Source organism: Convolutriloba macropyga, chromosome 3, assembly GCF_964194025.1.
Source record: "Convolutriloba macropyga chromosome 3, txConMacr16.3, whole genome shotgun sequence".
NCBI classification, from domain to species: domain Eukaryota; kingdom Metazoa; phylum Xenacoelomorpha; order Acoela; family Convolutidae; genus Convolutriloba; species Convolutriloba macropyga.
In genome coordinates, this window is record NC_134470.1 from 73,974,376 (window position 1) to 73,996,036 (window position 21,661).

General features: G+C 37.8%; 1 protein-coding gene across 1 annotated transcript in view; it reads left to right on the forward strand.

Annotated features, from left to right (window-relative positions):
• Positions 1–274: 274 nt before the first annotated feature.
• The window catches only part of LOC142336457 (polyadenylate-binding protein 1-like), a 35,451-nt gene continuing 14,064 nt past the window's right edge, over positions 275–21,661 (forward strand). Inside the window, exons 1-4 of the mRNA XM_075385304.1 lie at positions 275–451; positions 515–736; positions 16,147–16,343; positions 19,512–19,627. Of these exons, the coding sequence (XP_075241419.1) occupies positions 520–736; positions 16,147–16,343; positions 19,512–19,627 (530 nt within the window). The 5' untranslated portion in view covers positions 275–451; positions 515–519. The remainder of the gene's footprint in view (positions 452–514; positions 737–16,146; positions 16,344–19,511; positions 19,628–21,661) is intronic.

Sequence of the window (21,661 nt, forward strand, 5' to 3'; positions counted from 1 at the left end):
GTTGACAAATGTGAGATCTTCACATGACTTTTTTATAGTTTAATTTCAATTTTTCGAATGAGCAAAAAGATTTGAAAATGGTTATCCAATTAATCGATTGAATTTTAGAGATCGATAACAATTCTTATGAAGTTTGAGAGCGGATTGACAGGTCATTCAAAATCTCATAAGAATTTATAAATTTAAGGCATTCATTTTTGCGCCTATAAAGTTATTGCTTTCAATTGTTCTGTGTAATTTATTTGAAAAATTGACTGTTCAAATGTGTGAAAACTTTTCACTGCATGTGCTTTTGCATCCCTTATAAATTGTAAGGGATACGTATCACAACTTTTGTTATAAAAGTCAAAAAATTTTAAGGATATCCTTTTAAAAACTCCAAAAAAACTAGAAAATCTATTAAAAATCCAAAAAAATAGTGTTCATAAGTGGTGACGCAAACAAAGAGCTGGTAAGTATCATATTATAATGTTAGCAAATGTTTGAGTTATTTAATGTGAATTATTTACTGTAGAAGAAATGTCAAACCCTACCGGTGGAAATCCTCCTTTGTCCTCCGCAAGCCTGCCAATTGCGTCGCTGTATGTTGGCGATCTAGTTCATGATGTCACTGAGGCCATGCTATTCGAGAAGTTCTCTCATGTTGGACCTGTTCTTTCCATTCGAGTATGCCGAGACGTCGTGACACGACGATCACTTGGTTATGCGTATGTCAATTTCCAAAACCCAACAGATGGTGAGCTAAATTAAGTTAAATCTCTATAGATACCTGGGCGCAACGCCTTAGTGGTTACAAAACTTAGCGGTTACAAAACTAACACCAAACAATCTGGAGCCGAAGGAAAATTTAACCATCGAATTGGTGAAAGATAGAACAAGCGAAGAGTGACAACTCTTAGAACTAGGGCATATCGTTTCACATCGTTTTGTCGTACGCTAATTATTCTGTGCGAAAACTGGGATCTTTTCAGTTTGTGCCCCCCAGCTAAGTGGGTGCATATTATTTGCACCCCCCCCCCTCATAGGCACGTGCCATAGTTTTACAAGAATTACATTGTAATTACACGTGCTCTAAACCTGGGGGTACAAACGGAAAAGATCGATAACTGAATGGAGATCTTCAGTTTGATATAGGGTTAACTGGTGATCCACCGTTGTTTCTCTAATTTAAATGTAAAAAAATTGGCGTAGTGGAAGACTGTTTCTGATGATATTTTCTTTTAAACCCAATAGAGTTATGGGAATCAACGGCGGCTATTTTCCGGCAATCTGTCGGGTATGTTTTAAGTTTCAGCTCTACGGTTAATGTAAGGAAAAGCGGTTTTAATCAACCTCGCTAGTTGACAAAAGTTAACGCACGAAATGAAGTTATACATGGTAAACTGCCTGTTTTAAATCTATTATTGTAAACAGAACAAAGTCTTTTCTTAAGCGATGCGTAATCACCAGAAGCTTAACATGTCTAAATTTGGATAAACTGACAATCGTACGTACAGAAATATAAGTTGGCTAGTTAACTGTAAGTAGCAGTATGTTACGTCCCATTTCAAATCTGTAACTTGCTCATGGCTTATAATTTTAAGTAAGATTTTGCATTGTGAACTCAAACTTTATTTTCAAATTGAATAGATTTCACGTGGGACTCAACATTTTAATAGTCGCACTAATTTTAATAGTCGCACAGCGATAGCCGGGGCTATTATTGGCCTTCTCTTGGTTTTTTACAATTCAAAGAATTTGAATTATTGGGGCGCTGTCATTTTTGAAGTCAAATTGGAGTAGTGATTTTGGTCACGCCGAAACAGGAAGTGGGGCGAAATAGCGATTGGTTTTGCGGCATGAAAGTTTTTCGCTCTAATTGTAAAGTAGAGTGAGAATACGGTGTTTGAACAAAAATTCGCTTTCTCGGTAGTGGTTTGTTGTTCACTTGCGACAATTTCACTTTGATTTTTTTTACTGTTTTTTCGATTTTTTGGATCGGATTTTTTAAATGGTTTTCCCAGGTCACTCATGCAATTTCAACTGAATTGCGTGCGTGACGTCATTTTTCACTCTTGATGTAGCGAGTTTTTTGTTCATTCGTTTGATTAAATTTGTCACACGTGACCTACATCACTCACAAAAATGACTTCCTGACTTTAAAATAGACTGTTTACTTCATTTGAACGAGATAAGGTCAAGTGAGTGTGTGGCACTCTAATTGAAGGTTATTTGAGAGCAGCTAATAGAAGCAGCAATAAGTTATTCATATTCATAATCAAAAGATAACATCTCAGCAATTAATGAAAATTCTCGTTTTTAATAGCCGCACAGCGATAGCTGTGGCTATTATTGGCCTTCTCTTGGTTTTTTTTCGTCGTCATGACTTTTGTTACGACCATATGACGTCACAGCCAGTTTTTGTTCATTCGTTCATGCAATTTCGACTGAATTCTATGTGTGACGTCATTTTTCGCTCTTAGTGGAGCGAGTTTTGTTCATGCGCGTGATTAAATTTTTGGTCACACTTGACTTACCTCACTCTCAAAAATGACTTCCTCACTTTGAAATTGACTTTTATTTACTTTAATTCAAAGAGATAAGGTCAATGGGTGTGTGTCACTCTAAATGAAGGTTATTTGAGAGCAGCTAATAGAGGCAGCAATAACTTATACAGATTTTAAATCAAAATATAACAGATCAGCCTTCACTGTCTTTTTACTGTTTTTTTAGACTGCCGATCTACGAATCTATTGTGGCTATTTTCTGGCAATCTGCCAGCTATGTTTCGTTTTTTATCTTTTTGAGATTGCAGATCTACGAAGCTATTGCGGCTATTTGCTGGCAATCTGCCAGCTATGTTTAGATTTTCTGTGTAAGTAAGATTGTCAGTTTGTCAAAAATTACATCAATTACATCAAATTACATTTGCAGGTTCAAAAGGCCAGTTTTCATTGAAATAATTGAAAATTTTTTCTGCTTTTGACTGTTCTGGGATATTGTTAGTGGTCGTATTGGTAGTCACTTATCGAACACTGAGGTTATAAAAAAGTTGGATATATTCTGTCCCCCAAGCTTGATGGGCTTTTCTTTATGCCCGCTTGCGCGCGTGCTATTTTTACGTAGTAACGTGTTATATTACAACATATAATTAATTGCTCTCAAACGAAGTTTTTAGTAATCATATTAGTTCTGTTGGTCTTCTTTTATGCGAATTTTTTGTTTGACTGATTTTTCGTCTGACGTTGACTTCGTCCTTAAAAACGGGATAAAGAGGTAGCGGACATTAAGTTTCTTAAGTTTCATTAGAGGCCCTTAACCGCGTTTAGTAGTCCTTCAAGTGCTTAGTGTGGTGAAGTTACTGGGAAGGCCGTAGTTTAAGGTTGAAAGGTCATTTTTTCAAGATTTTCAGCACAATTCATGTTTTTTCGCCGTTTTTCGAATTTTGTTTGATCAGTCTCAAATTGAGGGTGGTTAAAGATAAAGGTCTCTTGCAAAACATAAGTACTTTTTACGACCATTCTAAGAGCTATGTAATGGTAATGCAAACGAAAACACGCAAATTTATACATTTTCAATTTTAGCTTTTTGAAAATTTTTAGTCATTTTGAGTTTTTTTTAGCAATAGGTGTCAAGGAACCTCCTCCTCCAGACTTTGAAAACAGGTTACTTCATAATTTGACTTTGTTCTTTTTCCCAAACCCAGGAACCGCGTTTAGTAGTCCTTCAAGTGCTTAGTGTGGTGAAGTTACTGGGAAGGCCGTAGTTTAAGGTTGAAAGGTCATTTTTTCAAGATTTTCAGCACAATTCATGTTTTTTCGCCGTTTTTCGAATTTTGTTTGATCAGTCTCAAATTGAGGGTGGTTAAAGATAAAGGTCTCTTGCAAAACATAAGTACTTTTTACGACCATTCTAAGAGCTATGTATTGGTAATGCAAACGAAAACACGCAAATTTATACATTTTCAATTTTAGCTTTTTGAAAATTTTTAGTCATTTTGAGTTTTTTTTAGCAATAGGTGTCAAGGAACCTCCTCCTCCAGACTTTGAAAACAGGTTACTTCATAATTTGACTTTGTTCTTTTTCCCAAACCCAGGAGCAGGAAAGCCACCTAAAAGGTTTGATTATAAGTTACTAAAAATTTTTTATATGCCATGGAATAATTCTCAACTTTTAATATCACGAATTTTAGCAATTTTTTGATGAAATTTGTAATTTTTTCAAGGTTTTTGGAAATTTAAGGTTTCAGCCTCAAGAGGCAACAAACCTCCTCTAAGGTTTGATAATAGTTTAGTGCATAGTTTTTTGTTGTAATGGAATGTTTTGCAAGATTTTATTATTACGAATTTAAGCATTTTTTTGAATATGCATTTTTCATTTTTTGACTTTCAGGTTTATTCAGCCTCAGAGTTTCAGAAAATCTCCGAGTTTGATAATATGTTTTTGGAGAGTATTTAATGACTATGGATTAGCTTCCAATTTTTAATATCAAAAGGTTTGATAATAAGCTGCTGCATAGTCTAGAGCTAATGGAATGGTTATCAATATTTCAATGACTCGAGTTTTATCAAATTTTTTAATTTTTAAGTTTATGGAAATTTATGAGCTAGTGAAACTCTTGGAGGCTTGAAATAGGATACTGGGTAGTATCGTATCTCGAGACAATGAAGTGGGTCTGAGGATATTAATATCCTGATTTTTTCAAGATTTTAAAATTTGCAATTGTTTTTGAAATTTTTATCCTAAAATATTTTGAAATATTTTTATCCTGTTCTGAGTTTAACGATCATTACTGGCAATTATATTAATCCTATTAGTCTTTTTATGCAATTTTTTGCTTGACCGATTCACAGAAACTCTTTGGAGACTTAAACCTATCGAAAAAATTTTGTAATCAGATCTCAATTCGCTCCAATACCTTATCCAGTTTTATTGGCCAGGGTGGGGTTTTGTTTTTCGAGGTGTAGTGTGCAGACAGTTTAATAGAATGTATGTCGAGAAAAGAGGCTTGGATTCGCAACTTAGGGAAAATTGCCATATTGTGCTTATCTGGTTGATAGCAACGATCAGTTAAAATTAAATACTGTTTAGAGTAACGTCTGGTTGAGGTTTTTGAGAATATAACTTCGAGTCAATTATTAATCGCTATCAAACGAAATTTGTAATTATATTAGTCATGTTGTTTTTAGGCGATTTTTCGATTGTCGATTTTTGTCTGACGCATCTGGCTTTTTGTCCTCAAAAACGGAATAAACAGGTAGCGCCCAGCGGGCATTATCTTCTCTTAGAGCTTAGAGCCTTTCAGTTCACTAGTCTTCAAGTATGCGATTCACAAACTGTTTTGGAGACTTATTGGTTTGAAGGGCGGTTCTTTGAAGTTGACTCCCCACCACGCCCCTCCATATCAGCCCCCATCCCTACCCCTGCACATTATTGACGCCGCAAGGGCCTCGGCAGCCAAAGACCTCTCCCATCGTTGACCCCACCCACTATCAGCTCCCCTCCCCGGTGACCCCCCGCTGCGCTCACATGCGCCAATTAGAGTAAAGCTAGACTCACTAAACCGTGGATAGCTACTGACAAGCCAACTGCTCACCGGTCATTTGAGAGTAATTCGCCCGATGTTAGTCGGCTGTTTCTAAGCTCTATTTTGGGAGCAATTCACCGGACGCTAGTCGATTGTTCTGTCGACACTTCCTTATTTTAAGTCAAATTGGAGAAGAGATATTCTGGTCACGCCGAAAAAGGAATTGTAGCAAAAAATCGAGTGCTCTTGCGGCGTGAAATTTCTTCACCTTTGTAAAGTAGTGAGAGAGAAGGAACAAAAATTGTATATCCCCATAGTGATTTTGTTTAGTTGCGACAATTTGACTGTTTTTTTATCGGGTTTTGTTAATTCCAAATCAGTTCTTCTGTGGTTTTTCCTTCTGTGGTTTAGTCATTTTTTTTCTGTTTTTTTTGTTCAATCAGTGAAAGTCATTCCAACTCTAGTTCAGGACTTGTCATATTTTCTTGTCAAGATTTTTGTAACGACCATATGACGTCACGATCCTTTCAAGTCTGCTTTCTGTTCCTTCATTCACCCTTATTCGAGCAAATTTTATTCATTCCCGTGACTAAGTTTGACTTGACTACATGACTTGACAAGAAGACTACTTGACTTACATCACTCTCAAAAATGACTAATTTGACGTACCTTACTCTGAAGGACTTACTTGACGTATCTTTTCAAAATGACTTCACTGTCAAAATTTTATTGGATATCTGGATAAGCTAATAGAAGCAGCAGCAAAGTTATGTGGATAAGCTAATCAAATCAGTAAGAAGTGCAGATTCTTAAGCCAAACAACATCTCAACAATAAATCAGATCGCAAATTTGCTCCCATATTTGCTCCCATGTGGCATGTATAATTTCTGCAATCAAAGTTACTATTATAAAAAAGCGCTAACACAATTGCTGTACGCCTCTAAATGTAACTCGTTAAATAGTAACCACTAGAAATTAAAAATCACCCGATAAGTTTTACCCTTATAAGTACTTTTACCTTTGTCTTTGTCTATGCAATCAAAAGAAATGTTCTATCATCTGAACATGTCATTAACCCCTTATCCGAATTTGAATTGAACCCCAAGTTACACAACAAAGAATTTGTAACGAATCAGTTTGAACAGGGTTCACGTGGGACTCAACATAATTAAGTAAAAGTAAAACTCGCAAACCTTCTGGATATTCTGTATGAGACCGTCATTTTGTGAAAATTTGATCAATTATTTTTCTGATGATTATGCATTGATTGATATATAAATCCTACAGAAGGACCAGATTCATGTTGACTTAAATTGATTATAAAAAAGCAGTTTACCTTTTGCATTTTGTGCGTCTACTTTTGTAAACGAGTGTGTATTAACTGAACAGCAGACGCAAATGTTAGACTTTTGATACAATTGTCAGGTATGTTACTGCAGCGGGCAATTGAAATTCGAAAAGGACAGTTTTCAGAATAATATTTAAATATTTTCGCTTTTGCTTCGACTTTTGTGGGACGTTGTGTTGTTAAGTGGGCGTGTTGGTAGTCACTGACTGAAAACCGGAGGTTATACAAAACTTCCCTAGCATTAAATTTGGTAAAAAGGAAATTTTTCAACTTTGGCTTTTTTGAGTAACGTCTTGAAGTGGTATGGGTGAAGCGAGTCAATTCCGGAGTGTCCCGGCTTTTTTTCAAGATCTGTTCACACATTTTTTTTCCATCAAAGTGGAGAAGTGGTATTCTGGTTATGCCGAAACGAAGTGGAGCAAGATATCGAGTGCTCTTGTGGCGTGTAATTGTTGCACACTTGTAAAGTAATGGAAGAACCAAAGTGCTTGAACTAAAATTGGATATCTTCCTAGTGATTTTTTGTATACCTGCGGCAATTTGACTTAAATTTTTAATCAGTTTTTTTTCAATACTTTCTGAATCAGTTCTTTCAGTCATTTGTCGTGTTTTTTTTCAGTCAGTGAAAGTCATTAGAATTCCAGTTCAGGACTTTTTCATGAAGATTTGATTCGACTATACGATGTCACGATTGCTTCAAATCCGCTGTTTAATTATCCAATTTCGACTTAATTGTGGGCGGGACATCATTTTTCACTTTCAGTGGAGCGAATTTTATTCTTGTGTAAGTTTTGACTTGCCTTACCTGACTTGGCTTACCTCACTCCTAGAAATGACTTACTTGACGTACCTCACTCTGAAAATGACTTACTTGACGTATCTTTCTCAAAAATTAGTTCTGTAAAAATTAATCTCTTTTAGGTGTGTAGTTTCTTAAGACAAACATAAGTTCCTGTAAATTATTGGAAGAAATTTCTTTTGATGTGCTTTTTTCGAAACAAGTCTACTAGGCTATCACGGCTATTTTCTGCCAATCTGCTAGTTATTTACTGCTTTTGGACTTAAAAGGTTCACAAGGGATCTAAACTTGACTGGTAGGACGTGTGAAATATGAAACGAGACAATGCACCTGGTACCTTACCCGCTTGTGATGTAGAAGCAATAACTACAACCGCTCAAATTGAAGAGAAATGCCTCCGCCAATTGGCAAAATTTTAAATCACTGTCATTTGACTTTTTGACAATTGGCGGAGCGATATCCCCCTCCTCAGTTTGAACAGCTATAGTTACTGCTTCTACATTCAGCAGATAAGCTACCAGGTAACTTACCGCTTAAAATCTGATAACATGCAGCAAATTTCTCTCGGTTGTCAAGCAATCAATTCTGTACAATTAATGTTGGTGCGTTGTCTCAAACAGGTTATGTACAAAAAGTAGTTCCGAAGTATTTCGTGTGTAATTGAAGAAGTTGCGGGTTTTTCTCTTTTTATGAATTGGCAGTAAAAATATAACGAGAATTTGCCCCGCCTTGGGTTTTGTTGTTCAAAACTCATATTCAGCCCCGTCGGATTTATATGTCGCAGGTGAAAGCCTGCAGTCTCTAGAGGGCATTGCTATGGCTATGTATGGAGTAGCCGCCCTCCCCTTGCTCAGGCTTGTCCAGAATACCAGAATACGCACGTGTCGCAAAAATGGTACACATGACAGCACCGTTGGAGGACTTACTCTTGTTCTTCAAACAACTAACTGAACTTGGTAGCTATTTTGGCTACACCGTGAACGCCCCGAAGTGTCAATTAATTGTAAAAGAGGCTTCAAAGATCAATGCTCACAGGTTGTTTGAGGGGACGGCAGTTGAAAGCGTTGACGGCTACCGCACTCTCGGATCTGTAATAGACAATGTGAAAGCCTATGAGACCTTTAAGGCAACCACAGCTGGAATGTATGCCAATTTGTTCAAAAAATTAAGGACAAGTAGCAAAAACATTCCCTCCAAGCTCTTACGCATGCTTCACAAGAGGCGTGCAACAAAAATTAAATTTCTTGTCCAGGACAACGCCAAAATCTCGGAGTATCTTCAGATGCAGAAACCAACATCCAAAGCACGTCCTACTGTCGTTCTTTGAGTCAATCTTTCGCTACGAGGGCAGACTTAACATCAAGGAGCCAATAGTTTACGAAACGGAGTATGCCTCTTCACTGACCGCATGAGCTCTTCCTAAAGATGAGGACCGAGCAAATGCTCATGTCACCCAAGAACGCACAACCAACGAACCGCACGCCTGAATATTTGAGCGCTCAAAGATCTCATTGGAAGCCTTGCAGACCGAGCAACGCCACGTACTAGAAGTGGCTTTGGAAAAAGGAGCCTCGAACTGGCTCACAGCTCTACCGCACAAACGTTACGATTTTACACTAACAAGTCCGAATTTAGAGACGGGCTTTGCTTTAGATATCACATTGAGGCCAAAATTACGCCCATTAATTGTCCATGTGGTGAAAAGTTCACCCTAACACATGCTCTCCATTGTGCGAAGGGTGGGTATACACACATGAGAGACAACGAGATCCGATACACCTTTGCTAAGATCATGCATGACGTTTGCTATGATGTCGAAAATGAGCATACGTCAGTTGCTTCAAGGCAAGTCCTTTATACACAAAACTACTGGCACTGATGAAAACGAGCGACTAGACATTGAAGCGAATGGCCTATGGGGGTCCAGGTTCAGTCGTTATTTCTTCGACGTGAAAATCTCTAACCCAATTGACAGGTCATGCCTGGAAAAACTCAGTAGAATGGTACTAATATGAGTCATTGAAGTGCCTGAAGTATGAGAAACGAATACTTGATGTCGAGAAGAGTAATTTCGTTTTTTACTGTTTTGGGATCAGGACCGTCCGCATCGCGCACGATAAAACACCTAGCTAGCAAAATTGCTGAAAAGAAAGACGAATCATACTCGGATGCAATAACTTACATACGCACGAATAATTTTTCTGCTTTGCCCTATCATATGCCTGAGGGTGAAGTGGTTCCAAACGGCCGACTGACACTGAGTTCCTGCGGTAACATAGTGCGGAAGGGGAGACCAGATTCATATTAAATTAGCTTTATAAATTAGCTATATAGAAATTGGATTCTCTTGAAGCAGCTCTAAAAGAGTTAGTGCCTTGTCTTTAAAATATATGCTATAATGCAGTGTTTAAGTTTATATTTCTCATGACACAGCTCTAAAAGAGCTATAGTGACTTGTCTTTCAAATTATATACGATGCGCTGATATCTCATAGTGGGGGATCACTTCTCATCCATTTTATTGTCCTGCGGGGCTTAAGAGCAAACCCACTTAAAAGAAAGAAAATATTTTATGAATTGGTCGAAATTATGAATTGGTCGAAATTGACAAGGTAGTGACTTATGAAATTTTTAGATAGTATGCAATTCTTTTGGTTCCATAAATGTTAAAGGTAAAAATATGAAGGCTATGACGTTTGTAGTCATGTTTTGTTATAATCCACTTCGTTATATTATCGAATGACTTTTTAATTGCTCTCAAACGAAGTTTGTAGCAAATTATATTAGTCCTGTCGGTCTTTTGTGCGATTTTTTGCTTGACCGGTTTTTCGTCTTACGCTCTTCGCTTTCACTCTTTCGCTGAAGATTTTACTATCTTTGAATTTCTGCGAGATTTTGTAAAAATTTTCGATTGTTTCGAAACTTTTTGATTATTTTTGTAGTTTTATGAGTTTAACGATCATTACTGGCCAACGAAGCTTTTCAAGTCTTGCAGTTGGGTTGCTTGACTAACTCCAGAGGAAGAGAATAGTTTTGAAGTTTTTCACTGAGAAATCGGGAAGCTTCTCTTGCAATTTTTGAAAATCAGTTTTTTACTTACTAACAAGGCTAGAAAACTAAAGTTTGCAGAGTCGAATCTAGGGGGCAGGCGTGGCCCAAATCAGGTGTTGGTTCAGTGAGTCAGGTGTTTGTTGCAAACAATTGTTTGCGCATCTCTTTTGCGGTTGCTGACTCATCATTAGTTATGATGTCTCGCTTGACTTTTTGACAAAAAGTAATAAAAATGACAGAATCAGTGTTATGTCTTAACGTAATCTCAGCAATGTTTTCTAAGCCGAGCCGTTCCGGCTCGGATAAAATTTTAAGGGAGCAGAACTGTCATGTCCTTCTATAACACGTGGGGACTGTCTTCAGGGGCAAGCCCCTCCGCCAGTCCCGATTTTGCCTTATATTGAAAAAATCAGAAGTTCGCAAAAATTTCGATATTTTAAAAAAATCGTTTTTTCTTTGATTTTTGGCCAAAAAATAGCAGCCAGTAGTAATTTTCGCCCGAGAAGCACGTTTTTGGCATCAAAAATCACTTTTTTGAAACTTTGAATTTTTTCGGACTTACGCGTTTTTTGGTCAAATTTTCGAAAAATTGGGTCAAAAATTCAAAAAGTAAATTTCAATTTTTTCAAAAAACTTTAATGTATTCCCGTTTTTTATTACTCGCGTGCATTATTAACTACTTGGATGACCGACAGGACTTTACAGAACATCAATAGCTCAATTAGGTTAGCACTAAACCCTTTAAGAAAAGTGCCCTTTTGCCCCCCAACCGCCAAAAAAATTTTGATCAAAAATGAGGTTTAGAGTGCTCCTACACAAAAACTACACTTCTGTGACCCCCATTATTTATCGACGACAGACAAGTTTTATCATAGAAGTCACAAGTCAAAAGTCAACCATTTGTGAGAAAATTCAAAAAAATGCAAAAAAATGCCAAAGATTGTGATTTTTTGAAAATTTTTGACTTCTGTGACTTCTGACTTCATTGCGCGGTATAACACCCCTACCTGTGCTTGATCAAAGTTTCTTCTGAAAAAAAGTGAAAAAATTTCAAAAAAGTTCGTGCGGGGATGACTTTTCCCAAAAAGTCGCGATTTTACCCCCCCCCCCCCCCCCCCCCAACTGGCAAAAAGTGATCTCACCGATTCAGGCCCGCATGCAAATTTTTAGCAATTTCTAACGGGTAGGTTAAAAGATCGTGCGAAAAATTTTGCTTTGGGTCCCGTGATAATGGGATTTACTATGGCCAGGGGCCCCTACCCCTGCCACCACGAATGTATTGATTTTCATGCGAAAAACGCGACCACCAAGTTAATGCTAGCCTCACAAAGCCGTGGCTATTTACTGACAAAGCGAACCGCTCGTCAGTCGTTTGAGAGCAATTCGCTCGACGTTAGACGGTTATGTCTCATTTTTGTTTCTATTTAACGAGTAACATTTAGGCGTGCGTACCGCGCTTTTGTATAAAAATGCACAGAAATTATAATTGCCACATTACGTTGAATCTTTACAAAAAATAGCCTATAAATCCTATCCCAATGTGAAGTTGAAGGCTCTCGAAGTTTCACTACAAAAAGAAGTAGAAAACTGTAGAATGGTACTAGTATCATCAGTCGTTGAAGTGCATGAAGTATGAGAAACTAATACTTGACGTCAAGAAGAGTAATTTCGTGCCGCTCGTTTTTTTCCTGCATGGGGGATCAGGACCGGCCGCATCGAGCACTATGAAACAACTAGCTAGCAAAATTGCTGAAAAAAAGCCGAATCATACTCGGATGATACTCGAATCATACTCGAATAACTTACTTACGCAAGAGAATAATTTTTTTGCTTTGCGCTATCATATGCCTCAGAGGTTGCAGTGGTTCCAAACGGCCGACCGACACTGATAGTTCTTGCGGTAACGTAGTGCGGGAGGGGAGACCAGATTCATAACAAATTAGCTTTATAAATTAGCTATTTCAAAATTTAATTCTCTTGACGCAGCTCAAAGTGTTCTTGTCTTTAAAATATATGCTATAATGCAGTGTTTAAGTTAATCTTTCTCATGACGCAGCTCTAAAAGAGCTATAGTGCCTTGTCTTTCAAATTATATACGATGATGTGATGTCTCATAGTGGGGTATCACGTCTCATCCATTTGATTGTCCTACGGGGCTTAAGAGCAAACCCCCTTTGATTAAAAAAGATGAAATTTGAATTGGTCCAAATTGACAATGTAATGAACTATGAAATTTTAAGATAATTTAAGCATTCTGTTGTTTCCATAAACGTTGTCAAAGGTAAAAATATAAAGGATATGACGTTTGTAGTCATGTATTGGTATCAGCGACTTCGTTACATTATCGAATGACTGTTTAGTTGCTCTCAAACGAAGTTTTTAGAAACTATTTTAGTCCTGTCAGTCTTTTATGCGATTTTTTGCATGACCGATTTTTCGTCTTACGCTCTTCACTTTTGTCCTCAAAAACAGGATAAGCAGGTAGCGCGCAGTTGGCATTAAATGCTTTCAGAGCCTTTCAGCTCTGTTTCAGCTAAAACTTTTCGAGTGTTATACTTATTGTGTGAATTGGCTTTAATTTTTGCAAGATTTTGTAAAAATTTGCGATTGTTTTTAAAATTTTGAATGTTTTCGTCGTTTTATGAGTTTATGATTTATGAACGATCATTGCTGGCCAACAAAGCTTTTCAAGTCTTGCAGCTGGGATACTTGACGTAACTCCAGAGACAGAGAATAGGTTTGAACATTTTCACTGCGAAACTGAAGCTTCTCTTTTAAATTTTGCAATATTTTTCAAATTTTTAAATTAGCAGTTTTTGATTTATTTACTAACAATGCTAGAAAAGTAAAAGTTGCAGAGTCGAATCAAGCTAATGCTAGCCTCACTAAATCGTGGCTAGCTACTGACGAAGCGAACCGCTCGTCGGTCGTTTGAGAGATATTCACCCGACGTTAGATGGTTATTTTTCATTTCTACTTTCTATTTAACGAGGCGTACAGCAATTGTTAGCGCTTTTGTATAAAAATAACTTTAAATGCACAGAAATTATAGATACCACATTACGTTGAATGTCTTGAAATGTAGCCTATAAATCATATCCCAAATAAATTATCCCAATGTGAAGTTGAACGCTCTCGAAGTTTCACTACAAAAAGAAGTAGCGAATCAATTTTTTACAACTCTGTAACGGGTCAACGAAATGCAAACTCAATCATTTATGAATGGAGTTAATCAACAAGTGCAGGTTCATTTCCTTGGAGGTTTATTTCCTAATTAAATAATGCGTTTTTTTTCGTGGGGGTTTTTTTCCTAGACCGGTTTTGAAGATAAATTCATTTTGTAAAGGACGGTGCTAAGACCCCCCACCACGAGCACTGAGACCAAGCCCCCCCCCCCCCCCCCCGCCTCAACTCACCCCACCCCTCAACATTCAACCAAGAGTCCTTGTTCGACCCCCCCTCCCCTCAAGGCTCACCACACGCCCGCCTCTATTGAGCTAAAGCTAGCGTCCTTAAGCTGCAGCTGCTGACAAAGAAAAGCGCTGCCGTTCGAGAGTAATTCGCCCTCCGTTAGTTGGTTATGATAATTGCTCTCAAAAGAAGTCTGTAACAATTATATTGATTAATTGCTCTTGAACGAAGTTCATAGCAATTATTGTAAACGTGTCCGTCCTTTTTTTGCATGCAAAATTTTGGCTTGACGGTTTTGACTTTTCGAGTGACTTTTACGCCTTTGACTTGCGTTTCGCGTGATCTAAAATTCTCTCAATCACAATTTCAAGCAGCTGAACTCAATTGGCGGCAATTTAATACTAAAAGTCAAATGAATAGTGCGCCGAAACTGGTGCCATTTTTCACTTTAAATCTTAATAGTGGTATATCTTACCTCTAATGTGGTTATTTGAAGCCCACTATTGAACTTAGTCCCCTCTAGACCCCCCACGACTGAAGTTGGTTGCAATTGATTAGAGCTCACACTAGTCGTTCGAGAGCAATTCTTTCGACGTTTAGTCAGTTATGTTTGTGGTCTTTTCGGTTTTTTGCTTGACCGAAGGCAAGCGCTGCCCAATCGTTTGAGAGTAATTGGCCCGACATTAGTTGGTTATGGTAATTGCTCTTAAAGAAAATTTTTAGCTGTTATATTAGTTGTAGTCTTTTTATAGCTGCGAAGCTGTAAGGTGAGTTGAGCTATATTGCGGTGCTCTTGGTTTTTTTACAATTCAAAGAATTTGAATTGTATTGGGGCGCTGTTTTTTCTTGTTCACACATTTTCATGATTTTTGAAGTCAAATTGGAGTAGTGATTTTCGCCACGCCGAAACAGGAAGTGGAGCGAAGAAGCGAGTGGTTTTGCATGAAATTTTTTCGCTCTAAATTTAAAGTAAAGTGAGAAAACGGAGAAAACTGGCTAGTGGTTTCTTGTTCATATGCGGCATTTGCACTGATTTTTACTGTATTTTCGTTTTTTTGAATAGGATTTTTTTCCAAAGCGTTTTCCCAATCCATTCATAATTCATTCTATGCCTAGTTTTTTTTGTTGGAACCAAATTTCCATTTCTCGCTAGTGGTTTTTTTCTTCACATGCGGCATTTTGACATTGATTTTCTGTTTTTTTTGTGATCTGATTTATTTAGAAATGGTTTTCCTAATTCACTCATATTCCGCTCTAGGTCTAGTCTTTTGTTTAGTCAATGAAAATTCTTTGAATTGTACGACTATGTTTTTTTTTGTTTCGTCGTCTGACGCTCTTTTTCGTTTTACGTTTGTTGACACAGCAAAGCTGAAAGTCAATATTTCTGAATAACTTCTTCCTCTCACTAACGGCGTTTGCGCGCGTGACGTCATTTGTCACTCGCTTTAGCAAAAGTTTTTTGCGTGATTAGATTTTGATCACAAGTGACTTACCTCACTCAATAAAATGAATTTTGCACTTTACAAGTTGAGTTTAATTTGAATTTGTTCAAGGTCAAAGGAACACATATGTGCAGTCAAGGTCTCTGATAAGAGGCTTCTGCGAGATGAATTAAGCTTTATTAATCTATCGCTGAATGTTTTTTACCTAGCTTTTTGAGCGGCGTCGATTTTTTTCAATTTAGATCTGTCTTTGTTTCTATCTCTATTATACGGCACGCAGGTCTATTCTTTCGCAGCTATTCCGGCAATCTATATTTATGCGATTTTTTGCTTGACCGATTTTTCGTTTGACTGATTTGACGCCTCAATCACCCCACCCCTCCCGCACTCCCTAAATCGCCCCCTCCCCGCCTGAAGTAAGGTACAATTGACCCCCGACTGTTCGAGAGCTCGACAGACAGGCCGTTGTTTTTGAGCGCAATCTGAATCTATCAGCTTTCTTTTTAATGTTTAATGTGGAACTATCTAAAGCGGTCAAGATTTTGAAGAAATTTCGATAATAAGATAAAAACAATGCGATTTATTTTAGCGGAAAAGGCTATTGATCTAATGAATTTCGAGCCCATCAAAGGGGAGAAGCCAATGAGGATAATGTGGACGCAGAGAGATCCCAGTCTCAGGAAATCTGGAGTTGGCAACATTTTCATCAAGAACTTGGACAAAAGCATCGACAACAAAGCTCTGTGCGAAACCTTTGGAGCTTTCGGCAAGATTCTTTCTTGCAAGGTAAAAAGACACCAGCCTTAACCTGAGAGGACACCGCCAAAAATATTTACAGTTTAAATAGTGAACTAACTGTTCAGCTTTATTTAGTAAGAAACTAGATGAATGCTTAAGATGAACTAATCGCTTATTAATTTGAATGCATATGTTAAGCACCATAAGGACTTATGTTTGCTAGTGTTGTAGTTTTTGGAGCTGGACTTTCATTAATTGCTCATGAGTGAGAAGCAATTATTTTAAACGTGTGTGTATTTTTATGCAAGTTTTTTGCTTGACCGCTTTGTGTTTTCTTCTAGAATAATCTGTGACTTCTCAAGTGACTTCTTCACGCACTTCTTAATTGCTCTCACTTCGAAATAGTTTGTTGTTCAAACGAAACAGATTGTTAGAAACTCGATATCAAGGCCTTGATAGCCCAGTGGTTAATTCCGTCGGGGACAGGGGGTCGGGGTTCGAATCGTACCGTCGGCAGATGTTTCGCACCCATAATGAAAAATTTATCGAGGCTACAGCACCTGAATTAAATTGCGCGGCGTGTCATTCGGTAGCATTTTTTCCGACGTTAGTCGGTTTCTGTTTTTGATAGCCGTCGTCAGCCTCTCAACCGCTATTATTTGGTGCTCTCCTTTATTTTTTTTACAATTGAAAGTTTGAATTGTATTGAAGCGCTTCCTTTTTTATTTTAATTTCTTCAAAAGTTTGAAGCAAGTATTGTCAACGTCTAATTTATGCGATTTTATCGCTTGACCGATTTTTTGTCTGACCCATTTGACTTTTCGTTCTTAAGAACGGGATAGACAGGTACCGCCCGGCGGGCATTAAGTTTCATAAGAGGCACATAGCTGGGTTTAGTAGTCTTTTAAGTGCTTAGTGTGGTGAAGCTACTGGGAAGGCTGTAGTTTGAGGTTAAACTGTCATTTTTAGGGAGTTGAGCCCAAAATGTTGCAATTTTTCATTGTTTTCCGTCATTTTTCAAGTTTTTTTGTTGGGCCAGTGTAAAATTGAGGCCGGTTAAAGTTCTTGAAGGTATTTTGCAAGACACGAAGACTTTTTATGACCATTTTAAGAGCTAAATGTTTTGGTACTCCAAACAATCAACACGAAAATTTATAGTTTTCACAATTTCGGGTTATTTTTGTCATTTTGTTTTTCAGCCATAGGTGTCAAGGAGCCTCCTCTAGGGTTCGGTAATAGGTTACTGCATAGTTTGTAGTGGTAACGGAATGGTTTTCAACACTTTAATGTAAAGGATTTTAGCATTTTTTGCCAAAACTTGCAATTTTCAGTTTTTCTACACTGTCATTTAATTTTTTCCACCTCCATGGGCCAGAAAACCTCCTTTAGCATTTAATAATAATTTACGTTTTGCATTTTCAGGTTTTCTATATGATTTAATTGCTAACAAGGCTAGAAAACTAGAAGTTGCAGATTCGAATCACATGGACAATATTCCTAGCTCTTCGACGTGTTGATTTGACCCCCCACTCTCCCCAGTCTAGCCTTCGCAACCCTACCCCCATCGCTTGAACCCCCACCCCACCCCACAAACCGTTCGCCCCTAATGCTAGCATCCATAAGCACCAGCTAGCTACTACAGAATCCAACTGCCCGTAGATCGTTTTCAGAGAAATTCGCTCGACGTGAGTCGGCTATGTTCTAACGCTGCATAGTTGCACTTTTCGAAAGCCTCCAAAGGCAAGCAGTGTATGACTTTTTGACACATTGTCTTCTTGAAATCTGTGATTTTTTGGATTTGAGTTTATTTTTTGGTCAATTAGTCACATTAAATGATAGGTCTCAATGGCTCTATTAAGGCATGTTTAACTTAATTTAGTGAAATAGGCTGAATTTAATGATTTTAACGACATTGACATCAACTGTTATCGAAAAAAATTGGCGATATTTTGATTCTGATATTTTGTTGTTTTTTTCACTAAGTCACATTATGGACAGCTCTACTAATTAGTCCCTTTTTCTCTATCATATCACGCAGTTTTAACTACATAAACCTTCTGCTTTCAAAAAAATGTTCCTTCGGATTTTGCCTCTGTTGTTTTGTTCTTTCCTTTAATCTCATTAATGATGGGTCACATTAGATTTCAAAGCTGTAGATTCTAACGACTTTTGGATTGACGGTTTTAATTGTCCCTGTCAGTAGGTGTCGTTTGTTCTCCAATTATGAATGTTTAATCTATTTGATGTTCAGGTTTATTGCTTTAATTAAAAGTGCTTCCACTTCACTTGTTTTCGACTTGATTGTTGCCTGGTTTTGTTGAGCGGTCCACTAATTGGTTAAAATAAAGTTTGACATATTCTTTTCTATTTATAAATAGTGCAATAGATGTCGAAGAATCGAGTCCTAGTTGAGTGTGTTATTGACTTTGCTACCAGTTATTTTCAATGACATTCGTAAGAATAGTCGTTTCTGCTGTCCTGATATTTTTTTCTGCAGTGTTTTGTAAAAAGTTGACGTTAGGTGTCTAAACTTCCATTTGTAAGTCTTTGATGTCGACGTTGTCGGGAATAAGAAATTTGTTGTTCTGCGCCAATTTGTTGTGTTCTGTTTAATAGACGCAAAGTGACAGCTGGGGCTTTTATTGGCCTTTTCTTGTTTATTACAATTCAAAGAATTTGAATTGTATTGGGGTGCTGTCTTTCAAGAATTGTTCACACATTTTCATGATTTTTGAAGTCAAATTGGAGTAGTGATTTTGGTCACGCCGAAACAGGAAGTGGAGCGAAAAAGCGAGTGGTTTTGCGGCTTGAAATTTTTTCACGCAGTGTTAGTGGAGCCAGTTTCATGATGTCACAATTTTCACACTCGACTCATGACGCACCTGACTCACTGTTTCAACTGAACGGATTTTTAAGTTTTGCAAAGCAATGTAGTGAATCTGGACAGGATTTAAAAAGCAAAATCAAAAACGGGATACAGTCCGGTAATATGTTATCAAAGTTCATTAGAGCGGTTGCTAGCTGATATTAGTATTAGGCTGAGTCTGGTAAGGCTGTTTTTATCTCTTCTGTTTCAATCCCGGTGTGCGTTAAGCGAGTGAACGGCGGCTATTTGACGGCCATGTTTTAGTTACGGCAGTGAAAGCGCATTTGGCTTAGATAGGGGTACTGTCAATCATGTTTTAAAATTTAAATGTAAGTAAATGTAATGTTTAGATTGCTTTGGATGAGAAGGGCAAGTCACTTGGATATGGCTTTGTGCACTACGAGAAACAAGAATCGGCGGATGCATTAATGCAATTGAATGGAAAGTTGCTGAACGACAAGCAAGTGTAAGTAATAAAAAAGTGACCACTGTTGATCTCATCTTCGGCTGCACGCGATATTGTCTTCTCTATTTAACTGTTCTCAACCGAAGTATATTATTACTCAGCAATTATATTAGTCCTTTGGTCTTCTTTATGCGATTTTATTTTGAGGGATTATTTTGTCTGAGCCTTTTGACTTTGTCCTCAAATAAGGGATAAATCAGTTAAGCCCGGCGGGCACTTAGGGCGCTGAGCCTTTCGGCTCACGAGACTCTTAGTATGCGATTGACCGAAAGTGTTTAATTGCTCTCAAACGAAGTTTGTAGCAATTATATTAGTCCTGTCGGTCTTTTTTTTATGCGATTTTTCGCTTGACCAATTTTTCGTCTGACGCTTTTGACTTTTCGTCCTCAAAAACGGGATAAACAGGTAGCGCCCAGCGGGCATTAAGTGCTCTTAGAGCCTTTTAGCTCTGTTTCAGCTCAAACAGTTTTGGAGTCTTATACTTATGGTGTGAACAGCGGTTCTTAGAGGTTGAAGACCCCCCCCCCCCCCCCCCACCCCCCACTGCTGACCCCCCACTATTGCCCCCCCCCACCGCCCTGTTGCCCCCCCCACCCCCCACCCGACTGTCGCCACCCCCATCGGCACCCCCGTGCACCCTCCCCCCCCCCCCCCCCCACCCGTGGCTAGCTACTGACGAACAACCGCTAGCTAAAAACGCAAATTTATACTAATTTTCACAATTTTCAAGATTTTTGAAAATTTTTGTCAGTTTTTTAAGTTTTTTCAGCCCTAGGTGTCAAGGAAATCCACTCTAGGATTTGATAATAGGTTATTGAATAGTTTCTAGTGGTAATAGAATGGTTTCAACATTTCAACACTGCGAATTTTTTGCATTTTTTTGATAAATTTTGCAAATTTTTTCAATGTTTTTGAAAGTTTTTGTCGTTTTTTAGGTTTATCCAGCCTCAAGAGCCAAGGAACTTCCTCGAGGGTTTAATAATAGGTTACTGTGTAGTTTCTAGAAGTAATGGCATCATTTTCAAGATTTAAACATCACGAATTTTAGCATTTTTTTGACAAAAATTGCTATATTTTTAAAATTTTTTGACATATATTTTCATTTTTCAAGATTTTTTCAGCCTCAGGGTTCAGAAAACCTCCTGAAGGGTTTGATAATACGTTGCGGCATAGTTTCTAGTGGTAATAGAATGTTTTTCAACATTTGAATATCACGATTTTTTGCAATTGTTGGATAAAACTTGAATTTTCAAATTTTTCAAAATTTGTCATTATCTAAGTTCTTCCAGCCCCAAGAAACCTCGTATAGGCTTTGATAATAGGTTACTGAACAATTTTTATTGCGATAGAATAGTTTTGAACTTTTAATATCACAAATTTTATCGATTTTTTAATAAAACTTACGATTTTTTCAATTTTTTTTTTGAAATTTTTGTCATTTTATTTGCAGTTTTGAGTCCTTTTTTGAGTTTAACGATTAATACTGGCCAACGAAGCTTTTTAAGGCTTGCAGATGGGTTACATGACAAAAATCCAGAGGCAAAAAAATGTTCTTTGAACATTTTCGTCACTGCGAAATGTTGAAAGTTTTCTTCTGAATTTTGCACTTTCAGTTTTTTATATGATTTAGTTACTAACAAGGCTAGAATCTCATGGAAAAAATTTCTAGCTCTCTCTCTTTCTCTCTGTGTGTGTGTGTGTGTTGGTTGGCGTTTCTTTCCTTCTCTTTCTCGCTCACGTTTTACCTCGCACTCTCTCTCTCTCTCTCTCTCTCTCTCTCTCTCCTTAACTCTTTTGTTGACTTCAGCGGCTGTTATGTGGCGTGATAATATCGTCTATTACCCTAGCCTCACGCCTCTTCAATCAAGCAAAAGCTAACCTCACTAAACAGTGGCTAGGTGCTGACAACCGCCCGCCTGTCGTTTGAGAGCAATTCGCCCGACGTTAGTCGGTTATGTTTTGGAGACTTGGTGTGGTGTAAATTCATGGTGTGAACGGCGCTTGTTTGAGTCTGACCCCAACATCAGGGCACCA